General features: G+C 44.1%; 1 protein-coding gene across 1 annotated transcript in view; it reads left to right on the top strand.

The window, feature by feature from the left end:
• The first annotated feature begins 284 nt into the window (after nucleotides 1-284).
• The window catches only part of LOC143172213 (A disintegrin and metalloproteinase with thrombospondin motifs 12-like), a 97,203-nt gene continuing 81,443 nt past the window's right edge, over nucleotides 285-16,044 (top strand). Inside the window, 3 exon segments of the mRNA XM_076361454.1 lie at nucleotides 285-323; nucleotides 801-926; nucleotides 11,171-11,342. Coding sequence (XP_076217569.1) covers nucleotides 285-323; nucleotides 801-926; nucleotides 11,171-11,342 — 337 coding nt within the window.

Here is a 16,044-nt window from a genome sequence, read left to right as displayed (position 1 = left end):
GAGTGATAGAGCGGCTTGGTGGGCACCTGGTGGCCAGCGGCCAGCCAAGGTCAACCCACCACATAATCTCAGCCTAAAAAGTGGTTCTTGGGGCAAGAGGATGCTTCCTTCACTCCTGTTGCTTATTTTGCAGGGTTGAAACGTGTCAATATAATGAATTCAAGGCTGCAAGTCAGTAGGCCAGTGTTCTGCATCAAACTCTTGGTTTAACTCAACAAAGCATTTGGGAACAAGGTATCCTTGCCTTTTTCCCATCCCCACCTACTTGTTCCTGCCATCAAATCATGGCCATGAGTCTCTCCACAGTGCAGTCTGAGGAGGGAGTAAGGAGGCGCAAGGATACCTTGAGCCGTTATTGCCTCTAAACTCATTGTAACATGAATCCTGCATCTAGATTTAATTTATGGAACAGACCTGACATTCGCCATGAGACTGAACATACATTCAGCACTTGGGAATTGCCATTGAAAAAACTAAGTTATAAGTCATGACTGTTGTGTGAAACTTTCTACTGTTTTCTGTTGGTCTACAGACTAAAGCCCAGCACCACTCACAGTACATAAAAAAATCTGCAAAGAAAGAAAAGGCTGGGGTGCAAAAGTAACTGAAGAGTGATACCAAAAATGTGCATTACTCCATATCCTCTAAAAATCTGTAAAACATTATGACATGCTCCACTTTTATTATCTGCAAACGGCTGCACTGTGTGCCTAAGCTTACCAGAGATGAGAAGACACGATGTTTAGCTCATGTAAAAGATCAGTTCCGGAACCTGCCTCAAAGCTTTCCCCTAATTCTAGTACCATGTAATTTTTGAATGTCTAAAAACATCTGCTAGTTCCACTTTTGCACTACAACAAGAACAGGAACCGATTCCATCCAGGAGAAATGTTCTTCTCACGGTTATTCCCAGAAGTAACTGGAAGGTAAGTATGGAAGTCACTCGTATGCCATTTCTTGCCTAACAGTGAAGATGCCAAAGCATCTCAGAGAGGAGTCTAGGTGCAGCTGGATCCAATCCTAGTCCCAGACTTGGTCAATGGTTTACGTCTAAAGGATTATATATGCACAATCAATCCTTTATATCACTTAGCTAAGATTTCAAAGTTTAGCATGCTATTAGTCACTTACCGAGGATCTGTTGCAGCAAGGAATCTCTCAACCTCGAGGAGTAATCTTGAGAGGCATCCCTACTCAAGGGGAGATCCTGATGTGCAGCCTGCTGCTGTGCAGGAGAGCTCAACGGGCCCTGGGCTGTCCACTATTTATAGAGTAAGATGATTGACTTATATTTGCATACCAGCAAAACGTTTGGGTGACTGCTCCAGACAGCCCTTGGCTACTATGTTGCCATCCATCCCCAAAGTCCAGCATAAGCTGGATGCAGCCACAACGACCCCCACTGGTGGTTATTGCTTACACAGGGTGGGGGGGGAGCACACCACCACAATGAACAATTACAGTGCAGTTCCATCAGAATGCTTCTTAAATTGTTTTTCTTCCATAAAGGATTTCTATAGCAAGAAATGCTTTGCCTAACCCAAATAGGCATTTGTATATCTTCTAAAGCAAGATCCTTTATCCTTGCTTTGTTAATCCTGAAACTATTTTATTTTTGACTGATTGGCTGTCAGGTAGAAACTGTGATTTTCATTCCTGTCCAGAATCATACAGAAGAGCACACACGAGTTATACTCTAAGCCATACATTAAAAAATTCCATCAATTACATGATCTATCAGTTGGAAGTATAAAGACCCTATACATTAGCACTAGTGAATAAAATTATCATGGTTTTAACCCTGAGAAAAGTGGTTCTCTCAAAAATTGTCCATTACTGTAAAAAAAGACTAATATTTCATATTTCAAATGCTAATCTACTCAGGGAAATAATATTTTTTATGAATTCAATTTCCTGCTCTGTCTTATAGAGAAATGTGTTACAGAGATACCTGTGTAAATTTATCGGTAAAGCCAAATAAGGAAATCAGAGTGGGAAACGCACCGTGCCCGTCAGTGCTGCTTGGGATGAAGCAATTGTAAAAGTCCGTGTCTGGCATGCAGATGTGCTTTCAAACAGCTTCCAGAGACTTCCAGTACTTACTGAACTCGCACTTTGCACTTGCACTTTCATCCTGCACAGGCTATACACCGAGAAATGAAATGATGAGACCAACTGGAAGAAAACACCACCAATCTTCACACTCAGAACTGGCAAAATTCCCTTTGCTGATTAAGTACTTCTTCAACTTTGCTCTTTATATCTGTTCTTTTCTGACTTACAAATATAATAGCAAGCATTTTTCCTTTAAAGTCCATCAGATTTCAAGCTGTGTATACATACAATATATGCTTTTTTTTAGCAGTTTGTAGCATCATCTACATTTGATGATGCCACAAACTGCAGTTCCTGAGCGCATTTACATGGCCTCAGGATACACAAAGGAGCGTCGTTATGAAAGCCTCATAAGAAAAAAGCCAGCCTTATTTATGCTTATTTATACACAAAATACAGATTGCAAAGTTTAGTTTTTACCACAAAAAAAAGAGTGCAGCCAAGTTTCCCGCATTTAAACTTCTTTTTGAAAAGCTACCATATAAAATGGTAATAGAAATGGCCAGAAAATGGGGGGGGGGGGGGGGGGGGCGCTTCTCTCAATGCCTACAGGGGAAAAACTAAAAATCTACCACAGAATTTTTCTTTTTTTTTAATTGTTGTTCTCCCCTCCTTCAAATCTCCCCCTTCCCCCCCAAATTCTGACATATTTTGGCCAAAAATGTTTCCCAGACTGTATTTAGAAGTGCTGCTACATTACTTAATGGGATTTTTAGTTCAAGTGTCTCATTATTTTGACACATGTGGCTCCCTGGATATGTTGCATCTTGCACACTGTGTGTCGCTCACCAGCAGGACGTGGTGATCCTGGGACACTTCTGACTCAAAGTTTTTCAACCAACTTTTTTGATTTTCAGTAGAAATCTGCATATTTCACATATTTCTTTCAGTCAAAAGTTTGGGGTTTTTGTCAAAATATATTTTCTGGCAGAATTTTTTCAATCAGTTCCATGTGGGAAGCTGAAGCAGAGTCCTGTGGGAAGGGAAAAGAGCAGCTTTAGCCTTGGCTAGGTTTTGCAAATTGCAATGTTATTCCAGACAAGAGGGGCTGGAATTAGTGGGTGTATATCAGGAGAAAAAGGGAGTGAAAAAAACAACAACTTACAGTGCAAAGCTATATTACTGAGTACATTGACAATAACATCAAAAAAATAACATCTGTAGTGAAAACAGTGTGTAACTCACTGAAAGCAGACGGCGATATTTCTGACGATAAGGCAGCAACGGACTCTGAAAACATGGCGAGTTTTTAGAAGCTAAGTGAAACAAAAATAAGAAGACAAGATGCTGGTTTTACCCTATGGTGGATTTGACCTTGGCTGGCCGCCAGGTGCCCACCAAGCCGCTCTATCACTCCCCCTCCTCAGCTGGACAAGGGAGAGAAAATATAACGAAAGGCTTGTGGGTCGAAATAAGGACAGGGAGATCACTCAGCAATTATCGTCACGGGCAAAACAGACTCAACTTGGGGAAATTAATTTAATTTATTACCAGTCAAATCAGAGTAGGGTAATGAGAAATAAAAACAAATCTTAAAACACCTTCCCCCCACCCCTCCATTCTTCCCGGGCTCAACTTCACTCCCAATTTCTCTACCTCCTCCCCCCGAGCGGCACAGGGGGACGGGGAATGGGGGTTGCAGTCAGTTCATCACTCATTGTCTCTGCCGCTCCTTCCTCCTCACTCTCTTCCCCTGCTCCAGCGTGGGGTCCCTCCCACGGGAGACAGTCCTCCACAAACTTCTCCAATGTGGGTCCTTCCCACAGGCTGCAGTTCTTCATGAACTGCTCCAGCATGGGCTCCTCTCCACAGGGTCACAGGTCCTGCCAGGAGCCTGCTCCAGCGCGGGCTCTCCATGGGGTCACAGCCTCCTTCAGGGTGCATCCACCTCCTCTGGCATGGGGTCCTCCACGGGCTGCAGATGGATATCTGCTCCACCATGGACCTCCATGGGCTGCAGGGGGACGACCTGCCTCACCATGGTCTTCACCATTGGCTGCAGGGGAATCTCTGCTCCGGCACCTGGAGCACCTCCTCCCCCTCCTCCTTCACTCACCTTGGTGTCTGCAGAGTTGTTTCTCTCACATATTCTCACTCCTCTCTCCCGGCTGCTGTTGCACAGCAGTTTTTTCCCCTTCTTAAATATGTCATCACAGAGGCGCTACCACCATCGCTGATTGGCTCAGCCTTGGCCAGCAGCGGGTCCATCTTGGAGCTGGCTGGCACTGGGTCTGTTGGACATGGGGGAAGCTTCTGGCATCTTCTCATAGAAGCCACCCCTGCAGCCCCCCTGCTACCAAAACCTTGCCACGTGAACCCAATACAGGTTAAAAGGGTTTTTCATTGGTCATTTTGAGGTCGGAGCTAAAACCAGAGAAACCACAACAAGCTGTGGCTGTGGTTCAGAAATGCTCGGTCAGTGGGCTGACAGTTACACCCCTCTCTTTGTTGACAAAGCTGGTTTATGTATTTCCATGACATCCCATCAGTTGTTTCTAGGGACGCACCGTTGAACTAATGCCTGAAATCACACAATCATAGAATCATAGAATAGTTTGGGTTGGAAGGGACCTCTAAAGGTCATCTAGTCCAACCCCCCTGCCATGGGCAGGGACATCTTCAACTAGATCAGGGTGCTCAGAGCCCAGTCCAACCTGGCCTTGAATGTTTCCAGGGATGGGGCATCCACCACCTCTCTGGGCAACCTGTTCCAGTGCTTCACCACCCTCAGCGTAAAAAATTTCTTCCTTATATCTCGTCTAAATCTACCCCCCTTTAGTTTAAAGCCATTCCCCCTTGTCCTGTCGCAACAGGCCCTGCTAAAAAGTCTGCCGCCATCTTTTCTATAAGCCCCCTTTAAGTACTGATAGGCTGCAATAAGGTCTCCCCAAAGCCTTCTCTTCCCCAGGCTGAACAACCCCAACTCTCTCAGCCTTTCTTCATAGGAGAGGTGTTCCATCCCCCTGATCATTTTCGTGGCCCTCTTCTGGACCCGCTCCAACAGGTCCGTGTCTTCCTTATGCTGAGGGCTCCAGAGCTGGACGCAGTACTCCAGGTGGGGTCTCACCAGAGCAGAGTAGAGGGGCAGAATCACCTCCCTCGACCTGCTGGCCACGCTTCTTTTGATGCAGCCCAGGATACGGTTGGCCTTCTGGGCTGCGAGCGCACATTGCTGGCTCATGTCCAGCTTTTCATCCACCAGTACCCCCAAGTCCTTCTCGGCAGGGCTGCTCTCAGTCCCTTCATCCCCCAGCCTGTATTGATACCAGGGGTTGCCCCGACCCAGGTGCAGGACCTTGCACTTGGCCTTGTTAAACCTCATGAGGTTCACGCAGGCCCACTTCTCGAGCTTGTCCAGGTCCCTCTGGATGGCATCCCGTCCCTCTGGCGTGTCGACCGCACCACTCAGCTTGGTGTCGTCTGCAAACTTGCTGAGGGTGCGCTCGATCCCACTGTCTATGTCATTGATGAAGATATTAAACAGTACCGGTCCCAATACGGACCCCTGCGGGACGCCACTCGTCACCAACCTCCATCTGGACATTGAGCCGTTGACCACTACCCTCTGGATGCGACCATCTAACCAATTCCTCACCCACCGGACAGTCCACCCATCAAATCCATACCTCTCCAGTTTAGAGAGAAGGATGTTGTGGGGGACCGTGTCAAAGGCCTTGCAGAGGTCCAGATAGACGACATCTGTAGCCCTTCCCGTGTCCGCTGATGTAGTCACGCCATCATAGAAGGCCACTAGGTTAGTCAGGCAGGACTTGCCCTTGGTGAAGCCATGCTGGCTGTCTCGAATCACCTCCCTGTCCTCCACGTGCCTTAGCATAGCTTCCAGGAGGATCTGTTCCATGATCTTCCCAGGCACAGAGGTGAGACTGACTGGCCTGTAGTTCCCCGGGTCTTCCTTTTTTCCCCTTTTAAAAATGGGGGTTACGTTTCCCCTTTTCCAGTCAGTGGGAACTTCACCGGACTGCCACGACTTCTCAAATATGATGGATAGTGGCTTAGCAACTTCATCCGCCAGTTCCCTCAGGACCCGCGGATGGATCTCATCGGGTCCCATGGACTTGTGCACCTCCAGGTGCCTTAGATGGTCTCGAACCTGATCTTCTCCCACAGTGGGTGGCTCTTCATTCTCCCAGTCCCTGCCTTTGCCTTCTGCGGCTTGGGCGGTGAGGCTCGAGCACTTGCCGGTGAAGACCGAGGCAAAAAAGTCATTGAGTACCTCCGCCTTCTCCGTGTCCTGGGTAACCAGGTCTCCCGTTTCGTTCTGGAGAGGGCCCACATTTTCCCTCATGTTCCTTTTATCCCCGACGTACCTATAGTATCTTTTCTTGTTGCCCTTGACGTCCCTGGCCAGGTTTAATTCTATCAGGGCTTTAGCTTTCCTAACCTGATCCCTGGCTGCTCGGACAATGTCTCTGTATTCCTCCCAGGCTACCTGTCCTTGCTTCCACCCTCTGTAGGCTTCCTTTTTGTGTTTGAGTTTCTCCAGGAGCTCCTTGTTCATCCACGCAGGCCTCCTGGCGTTTTTGCCTGACTTCCTCTTTGTTGGGATGCATCGCTCCTGAGCTTGGAGGAGGTGATCCTTGAATATTACCCAGCTTTCTTGGGCCCCTCTTCCCTCCAGGGCTTTGTCCCATGGCACTCTACCAAGCAGATCCCTGAAGAGGCCAAAGTCTGCTCTCCTGAAGTCCAGGGTAGTGAGCTTGCTGTGCGCCCTCCTCGGTGCCCTAAGGATCTTGAACTCCACCATTTTGTGGTCACTGCAGCCCAGGCTGCCCTTGAGCTTCACATTCCCCACCAGCCCCTCCTTGTTGGTGAGAACAAGGTCCAGCATAGCACCTCTCCTCGTTGGCTCCTCTACCACTTGGAGAAGGAAGCTATCATCGACGCATTCCAGGAACCTCTCGGGTTGCTTATGCCCTGCCGTGTTGTCCCTCCAACAGATGTCGGGGTGGTTGAAGCCCCCCATGAGGACCAGGGCTTGTGAGCGTGAGGCTGCTCCTATCTGTCTATAGAGGGCCTCATCCGCTCGGTCTTCCTGGTCAGGTGGCCTGTAGCAGACCCCCACCGTAACGTCACCTGTCCCTGCCTTCCCTTTAATCCTGACCCACAAGCTCTCAGTCATCTCCTCATCCATCCCCAGGCAGAGCTCCATGCACTCCAGCTGGTCATTGACATAGAGGGCGACACCCCCTCCTCGTCTCCCCTGCCTGTCCTTCCTAAAGAGCCTGTATACTTCCATCCCAACACTCCAATCATAGGAGCCATCCCACCACGGCTCCGTGATGCCAGTGTCATAGCCCTTCAGGCGTGCACACGTCTCTAACGCCTCTTGTTTATTCCCCATGCTACGTGTGTTTGCATAGAGGCATTTAAGTTGGGCCCCCGATGAAGCTGTCTTACTGGCTGGAGTTCCTTTGTGCTGCTCCTCAGGCACTCTCCTGCTGACCTGTGATCCTTCTCCAGGCTCTGGGCATCTATTGCTGGCCCTGGCATCAAACTGGTAGGAGTGGGATGGATGACTGTGTGGGTGTGCCCAGTGGTATTGCCAAGCCAACCATGAAGAATTGTACGTGACCTAAAAATATATTTGGGGTTCTTGTTTTATTCTGAGCTGGCAGCAGTTCTAGCTCCAGCTTAGTTTTGCTACTTTACAGGCTTAGTTGCTTTTCAGTAAGTAGAGATTTTCTGATAGTCCCAGGTGTCAGGAGCTGTTGTGGCAACTTGAATTATGAGTTGATGACACTCTGCAGTCTGGCGTGTCTCTGGTAAAATGGGCCCTCAGACTTCTTCATGCTCAACAGTGATTTTAGTCTGGACGTCAAGTGTGGGAGCAGCCTTTATCTTCCGAAGATTCAGCAATCTGTAGCCAACAAATATGCAAGTTCTGGCTGTTATCAACCTCTTTTAAAGAACAAATGTTAAAGTTATCATGTAGAAGTTATTTACTTCTGAGGTGGCTTTCTTTGGGGGAGATCTGACACGCAGACATGGCCTCTTCCAGAAATTAATGGTTATCAAAAATTTGCACTTTTTCTTCATGAAGTGCAGGAGGCATCTCTTGGACCTTGCCTCAAGAGGAGACAAACAGGAAGGTAGTAATTACAACACAAAGAAGGATGGTGCTGCTAACTGTGTTTCTGTGTATATTCAGTTATCCATCCGCATAAAGGATGAAGCACGTGTAGTAGATGTGAGTCAGGTAGCCACACATACTCCCTGAAACTGCTATAATGACAGTGACAAGAACAGTATAAGAACTAGAGCAGACAAGCAGTTATTGCAGAGGACAAGAGGGACAACTCCTAGTTTCACCCCTGATCTAGAGGAACACTGGCAGGATTTCTACTGCAGGTGGATGGGACAGTATAGTCGTACTGCTGAATTTAACAAACGATGTCCACAATGCCAGCCGGTTGGGGCTGTCATGGCTGTATTGGAAGAGAGATGACCTGGGATAGAATTGTTATAGCAAAAAGCTGTAAGGCTGAGAAAATAGATATTCCATACTGAAAAACGATAATGTTAAAAAAAACAATAATAAAAAAAAAATTAATGGGAATGTCTGAAGCTAGGTTCTGTAGTAGCCAGTGTTTGCTGGCTCATTTAACAGTCTTTACTGTCATCTGTGTGTGCGCGTGTGCAATATGAAATACAATAAATTTTTGTTTATTCTCCTGCTCCATAAAGCTTGGATGGAGAGCTGAATTTTAACATGCAAGCATTGCTGGGGGAGCCTGGGAAATGAGGTCACTACTAATATACACCATTTTTTATATGATTGCCTGGCCTTCTTACAGATGCAACTTTGACACAATAGCCCAGTGACTAATCAGCCTGCCCTATAAAATCAGGGTCTGCAGTAAAGATGGCTAATTCTTCCTGGTTCCAACTGGATTAAAAAACACAACAGGAAAAGAAGGTCAAATAACCCAGACTTTCAGAATATTCAGGAAAGATCGAATCCTGTGGAATGAAAAAGGAATGGTCAAAGATTTGTTCCGGTGCTTTGATTCCTTGAGCAGCAGGAGGAAAACCACATCTACTGATTTCCTGCTCTAGCCTCCGTATAGGCATTCCTGCTATATAGATTCATGCTTGCCTGACATCTTTATCCATTCTGAACATGGGATTTATTGCTTTTGTAGTACGACTCAGACTCCTGTGTCAAAAGTAGCCTTGATTTATAAATTAAAAAGAAACCTGAGCATTTTTATTTTCATGTTTAAGAATCAGAAGACTTGATTTCTTTTTTCTTAAAAAAGAAACAAAAACATACAAGCAGTAACTGTAGTCCCAGATGAGCACACATATGTGACTTTGAGTCCTAAACCTGTGAAACTTCAGGGGTGTAACCAAGGCTTCAAACCAAGGCCAACCTCTGGCCTTTAAACTTTGACTTGCACTGGAAAACTGGAAGGAAAGAGTTTCTGCTCTTAAGAACTGTTGGACAGACTCTGTGAAATGACACAGTTGTTTATTTGTACAAGTTTGTTATGGGATGTATTAGGCCTGTGGCAATCGGAGTGGAGGCAGAAGACATCTGGTAGAGGGGACTTTGAAGCAGATTGTGTGGAGATCTCACTCCTTTGGGCTCCTAGTACATAGTGCCCATGGTTGCTTATTTTTTAAGAATTGCTTTTCCTCCATTCATATGATTTCCCTCTTGTCCTTACCCTCATACTGGCTTTCCCAGCTGTTCAGGGAAACTGTAAGACCTTAGAATCATAGAATCATAGAATCATTTAGGTTGGAAAAGACCCTTAAGATCATCGAGTCCAACCGTTAACCTAGCACTGCCAAGTCCACCACTAAACCATGTCCCTAAGCACCACATCTACACGTCTTTTAAATACCTCCAGGGATGGTGACTCAACCACTTCCCTGGGCAGCCTGTTCCAATGCCTGACAACCCTTTCGGTGAAGAAATTTTTCCTAATATCCAATCTAAAACACCTTGGAGTGTTTCAAAAGTGTTTTTAAATTTGTCTGTCCTTGTAAGTTTGAATACAGCAGCTGCAGGAACACAGTGTTGCTGCACTTTTTTCTCTGCCCCAGAGCAAGTTAAGAAGGCTGCACTGACCACAGCAAGAGAGAAAGTTAAGAGGAAACAAAGCCATAAGAGTGGGATACCTTGATCTCCTGTCACATCCCCAGTGTGGGCTGGGATGTCAGTAGATCCTTTGCTTTTAGATTTAGTACTGTTCCATATATGTTAAAGTGGAAGGGCTATACAATGTTTTTGCAATGTTAGCAATTCCTGCAAAAATGCTGAGACACAAGGGACCAAGGCCATGCCCAGTTGCATACATCTCTTAGATCGTGGCAGAGGGAGGTGTAAACTAATCCTGTGTAGTCCAGATGGATATCAAAGGTCTTGTAGCTCAGTCAAAGCTGAGAGGTTGATACAGAAGTTATAGCATGAGAAATTTTACAGCCTTTGTTACACAGGTCTATTGTATGATCATGATAGCTTGCTATAACTCATGAAAAGCTACTTATTTCTTCCATTGTAAGCCTAGGGGCCGGGGGGGTTTGTAGTCTGAGCTGAGAGTGGACCACACAGTCCAGCCCGTCTGATGGGTTGTGTAATCTGACTGTGGAATTGCAGCTAGGAGCAGAATTATGCTTTCCACTTATGAAACAGCTTCTATTCAGGGCTTGTTCTCTGGGGAATGGATGCAAAACACCAGAAGAACAAGACGCAACTCTTTCTAGTGCATCATGTTTGACAAATTAACTTTTGACCTTTCAGTGGCTTTGTACAAATATGGGAGCCTTTGCCTCAATATACAGGATTTCAGGTTATTAGGAAGAAGATATTTTTCTATTCCCCTTTGGACTGTTACGCCTTTGCGAGGTACAAAGCAACCTTGATGTATGCAGCAAAATAAATGCTGAAAACCTGTTGTTTTCGTATTTCTGCAGTGTAATGACTGGCTTATGAGAAAAGCTCTGGGATGGTCATGTGAAAAGAGTATTTTATTTTTGACTTCCAGTACTGGACAGTAGAGATTAACTATTTTGTGCTTATTTTCAGACTGGATATTTCCACCTGCCCCATGGGGATTACTTCATTGAGCCCATTAAAAAGCATCCACAAAAGGAGGGAACACCCCATCCCCATATTATCTATGGGGCGAATATCCTTCAAAATGCTTTAAGAAGACGGGCAATCCCAATGGAAAAAGAACAAGCATGTGGATTGAATGGTACAAATATTGCTGGATTTCTGCCTATTTGCTTTCTGCATCTTTTTAAGCAGCTTTTATTTTCCAGTTGTGTGTGCCTTGCCTTCTGCCAGGCTTTTTTAAATTCTTGAAAAAGAGATTATGCAAAATGAGAGCATCTCAGTCAAAACACCTTGGGGGCCACCCATCTGGGTTCCTTTCTGAAAACTTAAATCCCCCTTATGACTGCTGGGAGATGGTTTTTCACACCATTGATCCTTTCTACCCCTCACTTTTTTCTCCAGCCAGAACTGTTCAGTGAGTTTGACTTGAGTAGTTCTGCAATGAGAATTGCAGTCATTATTTTTAATAAAATATTCTCACTCCATGCAAATGCTGTCCTCAACATAAAATATCCCCCCTGTAATCCATGGTTTAAATTTAGGATTTCTAGATTATCTGTGATAGTTACCAAAATATTTAAAGACTTTTATTTGGTTGTTCTGAAAGTGGAGTGCAAGGCATCAACAACAAGGTTTTTTGTAGAAGCATAAGTAAAAATAACTTAAATATTGGTACAATAATACTCAGCATCGTGTCTTTTGGGAAAACAAATACACTATCCTGGAAAAGAAGAGTATGTCTAGAGGGTATTTGGCATCTCCCAGTTACAAAATGAGTTCCTTTATTTAGTAAAATCATTTACTTGATTGACTTCATACCAAAAATTTACAGATCTTGCATTGGTTCTCTGATGTTTGAGGCCTTCAAGCTGAGTCTCTACCAAACTTTAGCAAAGGTACAGTATTGGTAGGGAGAATAAATAATAACCTGAATGATGTAAGGCCCAAGTTACATACAAATGGAGCTATAGAATACGCAGGAGTGCATGTCTTTTTTTCACAGGTTAATGGTTAAAGAATAGTTGGTTCTTTTCCGGGGGTGGAAAAAAAGGAGGAATGTCGGAATTATTAATCCTCAGTCACAACTGCTGCTGGTTTTACTGCTGTGTAATGTGAATTGATGAATTAAGGAAGCAAACAACAGCTCAGCCCCACTGTATTTCTGGTCATAGACCTGCTTTGCACTTATTGCTTGCTACCCAAGAGCAGTATGAAATGATAGCTGGGGGAAACTAGAAAGCTGATGGCTAGGGGGTAGCTATTCAGTCTTCTGTGATACTGGGTAGGTGAGGATAAGGGGAAGCCGTAAGAATGAATATGAATGCTGTGACAGGATATAACAATCATTGGTCCCTCTAAAGGCCTTAACTTTTAATTTTGTGTTATGTTTTGTTATTTCACTTCTGTTGTAGCCAGCTCTTCAAGAAGGGTAGAAAAAAGAAAGAAGTCAGTGTCTTCTGTTTACATTATGCATTGTTAAAGAGCAATTGCTTGTTAGAGGTGGAATACAGAACAAAAAAGGAAAGTGAGTTAATTCTTGCATTCTCTGCTAAATATATTCACTACACAGGCTTTGGGGAATATTTGGTTCATAAATAAATTTTAAAAGGTGGTAAGTTGACTCTTTCCCCTTTTCAAGACCTCAAGCACTTCATGCTGTTAAGTTTGATGCCAGAAGTCTGGTGCACCCACATGATATCACAGATGGCCCAGAGTACTGTCTTTTGGGATCACTTTAAAGCAAAACAATTCCAATTTACAGTTTACATTTAATTGTAGAAACAAATTCTATTTTACAGATTTAACATCATGACCATTCTTTTGTATTCTCAGTCCTAGCTTTGTCTCCGCTGGGCTGGGGCATAACTGATGAAGAGTTGCCTGCTATATCTCTTGTAGAACCTGGTTTTCAGAATCAAATATTTTAACCTGAGATTCATCACATGGAGTGTCTGCTTTTGTTTATTTGAGCTCTGATTCTGTTTGTTTTTTTAAACTTAAGCCAAGACAATTGAGCCATTTCTAAGATTTATGCTTGGGAAACCCTTTGTGTGCCCAGGTTAAAATGTAATGGTGATTTTTGCTTGGAAAAATTGAACTACCTGGATGCTTTGAAGTCAGCACACAAAGTTGGGTGGTGATAATAGTAATCTTTAAGTCAGAACTAACCTGTCTGTCAGGCAAGGAATATAAAGACTGGTTGTATAGGCAAAATCAAAAGAGGGGAATTAGTGTGGGAGGAATAGGTAGAGGATGCTGATCTCCTGTGCAGTCTTTTTCAAGCTTTTTCTTAATGCAAGGACTGTGTCACTTCTTGGAAGAAGCTCTGTGCAGCATGCTCACAACAGCTTTTACTGTGGCAACAACCAAATGAATCTCCAGGCTCCAACCTGCTTGTCATGTGTCTCTCATCTACATACATTAATACTTTGGCATCAGTTACATTCCTGTGCTCTTGCAATGATTATATTAATTAATTTATAATTTGCAGTATCCTTAAGAGTTTCAGATATTTGGAGAAAAGTCATTGTGATAAATGATGTAAATTAAAACTTAGGTATGTGCTATACACTTCCACTGCTGCTTAGGCAACTGCCAGATGACTCAGTCATTAGCTGCATGCAAAACTGAGTGCTAATCTTGAAAATAGCATTATGATACTGTACATTGCAAGCTGCTGTCTTACAGTATCATTTGAAATCTGTGGGAGAAGTAGCAAAAATGATAAATGAAAAGTGGCCCTGAGCTTTACAAATAACTTTTCTAATCATTTGTGCCTGTAGGAGAGGAAAACTAAGGATTTGGGGATTTGTTTTGTTTTTCTAAATAGGTTATCTTAAAAACTTTACAGTGCTCTGCGATATAATGCAAGAGAGAAGGAATTACCCTCCCTTCTACAGAATAAGAAAAGACCTCCTCCCATTTCTTTCTGTTTGTTTTCATGCAGTCTGCCACAAGGTGTTGGTTTGTTTGTGAGCTGCAAAATGAAGAAGTTTTGTGAAGTTTGTGAATGAAAATGCTGTGATGTAATGGAGCCCTTCCTGACTCAGCGCTGCAGAGAGGACTGATATGATACCATTCGTGTGACCACTGGTGAGGTGGTCAGGTTGCTGTCATTTAGAAGTAGGGTAGTTGAGTTTATTCAGACTGCAACCCAGTGATTGCTGCAGTAGGCTGTAATATATAACTAAGGAAAGAGAGGTTTAGGGTATTAAAATAGATCTCTCAGAATACTTCATTGGAGCTTTAGGCGTATAGAAGTTGTCATATGCTTTGCCCTCATTTTGGCATTGAAAAGAGTTGATAGATGAGTTCCACACAGATCAGAAGTTAGGATTAGTTTGGGTTGTACATGAACCTCCAACTCCTTGGCTGCAGAGGAGCCAAACTGAAACTTTTCCATAAGATTGAAGGTATTTGTTTGTTGGAGCTGTGATGGGATAAAGCTGGGGTGGGAGGGAGGAGGACACAGAGGCCGGGTGCTCTGTGAAGTGAGTAGAGGGGTGGGGGGAGATGAGGGAGCAGAGCAACATCATCTGTGCAAAACCAGTTTTTAAATCTTTTGAATGATGGTTTGGTGGAGTAGTTCATTTAACAGGTGACTAGAATGCCATTAGGCTGTTTCAGACAATAGTTACCTGTTGTTCTTCCTAAGGGTTATGTCTGAGTGTAGGATTTTATTGAATCATGGTCTTGCTTTTTGATGATTAACTTGCTACTGCCAGAGGATTCTCTTCAATTTTTAGGTCTGCAAATGTACAGCATAAACTGTTAGTCTTGGCTTTTGACAGTAAAGTCCTTTGTACCACTTGGAAGAGGGGGAAAAAATCCCAGGACACTGTTTTATTCTCAAAGGATAGCCTGTCTTTTTTTGGAAGAACATTGTGGCCAATGTAAGCAGCCTTGCTTGCTGGCAGAACCCCCGATACATGCTGTGTAGCTTCCATATATTTTAAAGAATGATGCTGACATTTTTCCAGTATTTGTTTATCCTGTATTTAACTGCATCAATTACTGTTCAGCTTAATTTGCTTAGTTTCTCCAAAACACAAGGACTGTTTTTCTTAGGATGTAGAACTGAGATGAATTCAATGTAGAGGGAAGAGCATCTTTCTCCCTGCATCCCTCTGCTTTCTATGAACAGGCTCTACTAACCTGTTTAAAAGATGCTTGCCATGAAAAAAGAGTTAATAGATACATTCAGTCAGAATGACCTCTATTTTAAAGCAGGAAAAACAAAACAAACAGCCTCCAGTACATGGAGTATCTCTCATCTCTGGAGCAGTTTGCGTTGAATCGAAAACAGTGAGTGCCTGCTTGTGCAGACAGCAGGAGATTTAGCATTTCAGGGGTGGGGTACTGTCCTGGTTTCGGCTGGGATAGAATTAATTTTCTTCCTAGTAGCTGGTATAGTGCTGTGTTTTGGATTTAGGATGAGAATAATGTTGATAACACACTGATGTTTTAGTTGTTGCTAGGTAGTGCTTACACTAGTCAAGGACTTTTCAGCTTCTCATGCCCTGCCAGCGAGAAGCTGGGAAGGGGCACAGCCAGGACAGCTGACCCAAACTGGCCAAAGGGATATTCCATACCATATGATGTCATGCTCAGTATATACACTGGGGGGAGTTGGCCCGGGGGCAGTGATCGCTGCTTGGGGACTGACTGGGCGTCGGTCGGCGGGCGGTGAGTGGTTGCATCACTTTCCCCCCCCCCCCGGGTTTTGTTCCTCTCTCTCTCTCTCGTTGTTTTACTTTTCATTGCAATTTATTATTATTATTAATTTTATTTCAAGTATTAAACTGTTCTTATCTCAACCCACGAGTTTTCTTACTTTTGCT

The sequence above is a fragment of the Aptenodytes patagonicus genome, chromosome W (genome assembly GCF_965638725.1).
Source record: "Aptenodytes patagonicus chromosome W, bAptPat1.pri.cur, whole genome shotgun sequence".
Classification (NCBI taxonomy): domain Eukaryota; kingdom Metazoa; phylum Chordata; class Aves; order Sphenisciformes; family Spheniscidae; genus Aptenodytes; species Aptenodytes patagonicus.
This window is presented reverse-complemented; position numbering and strand designations above follow the sequence as displayed.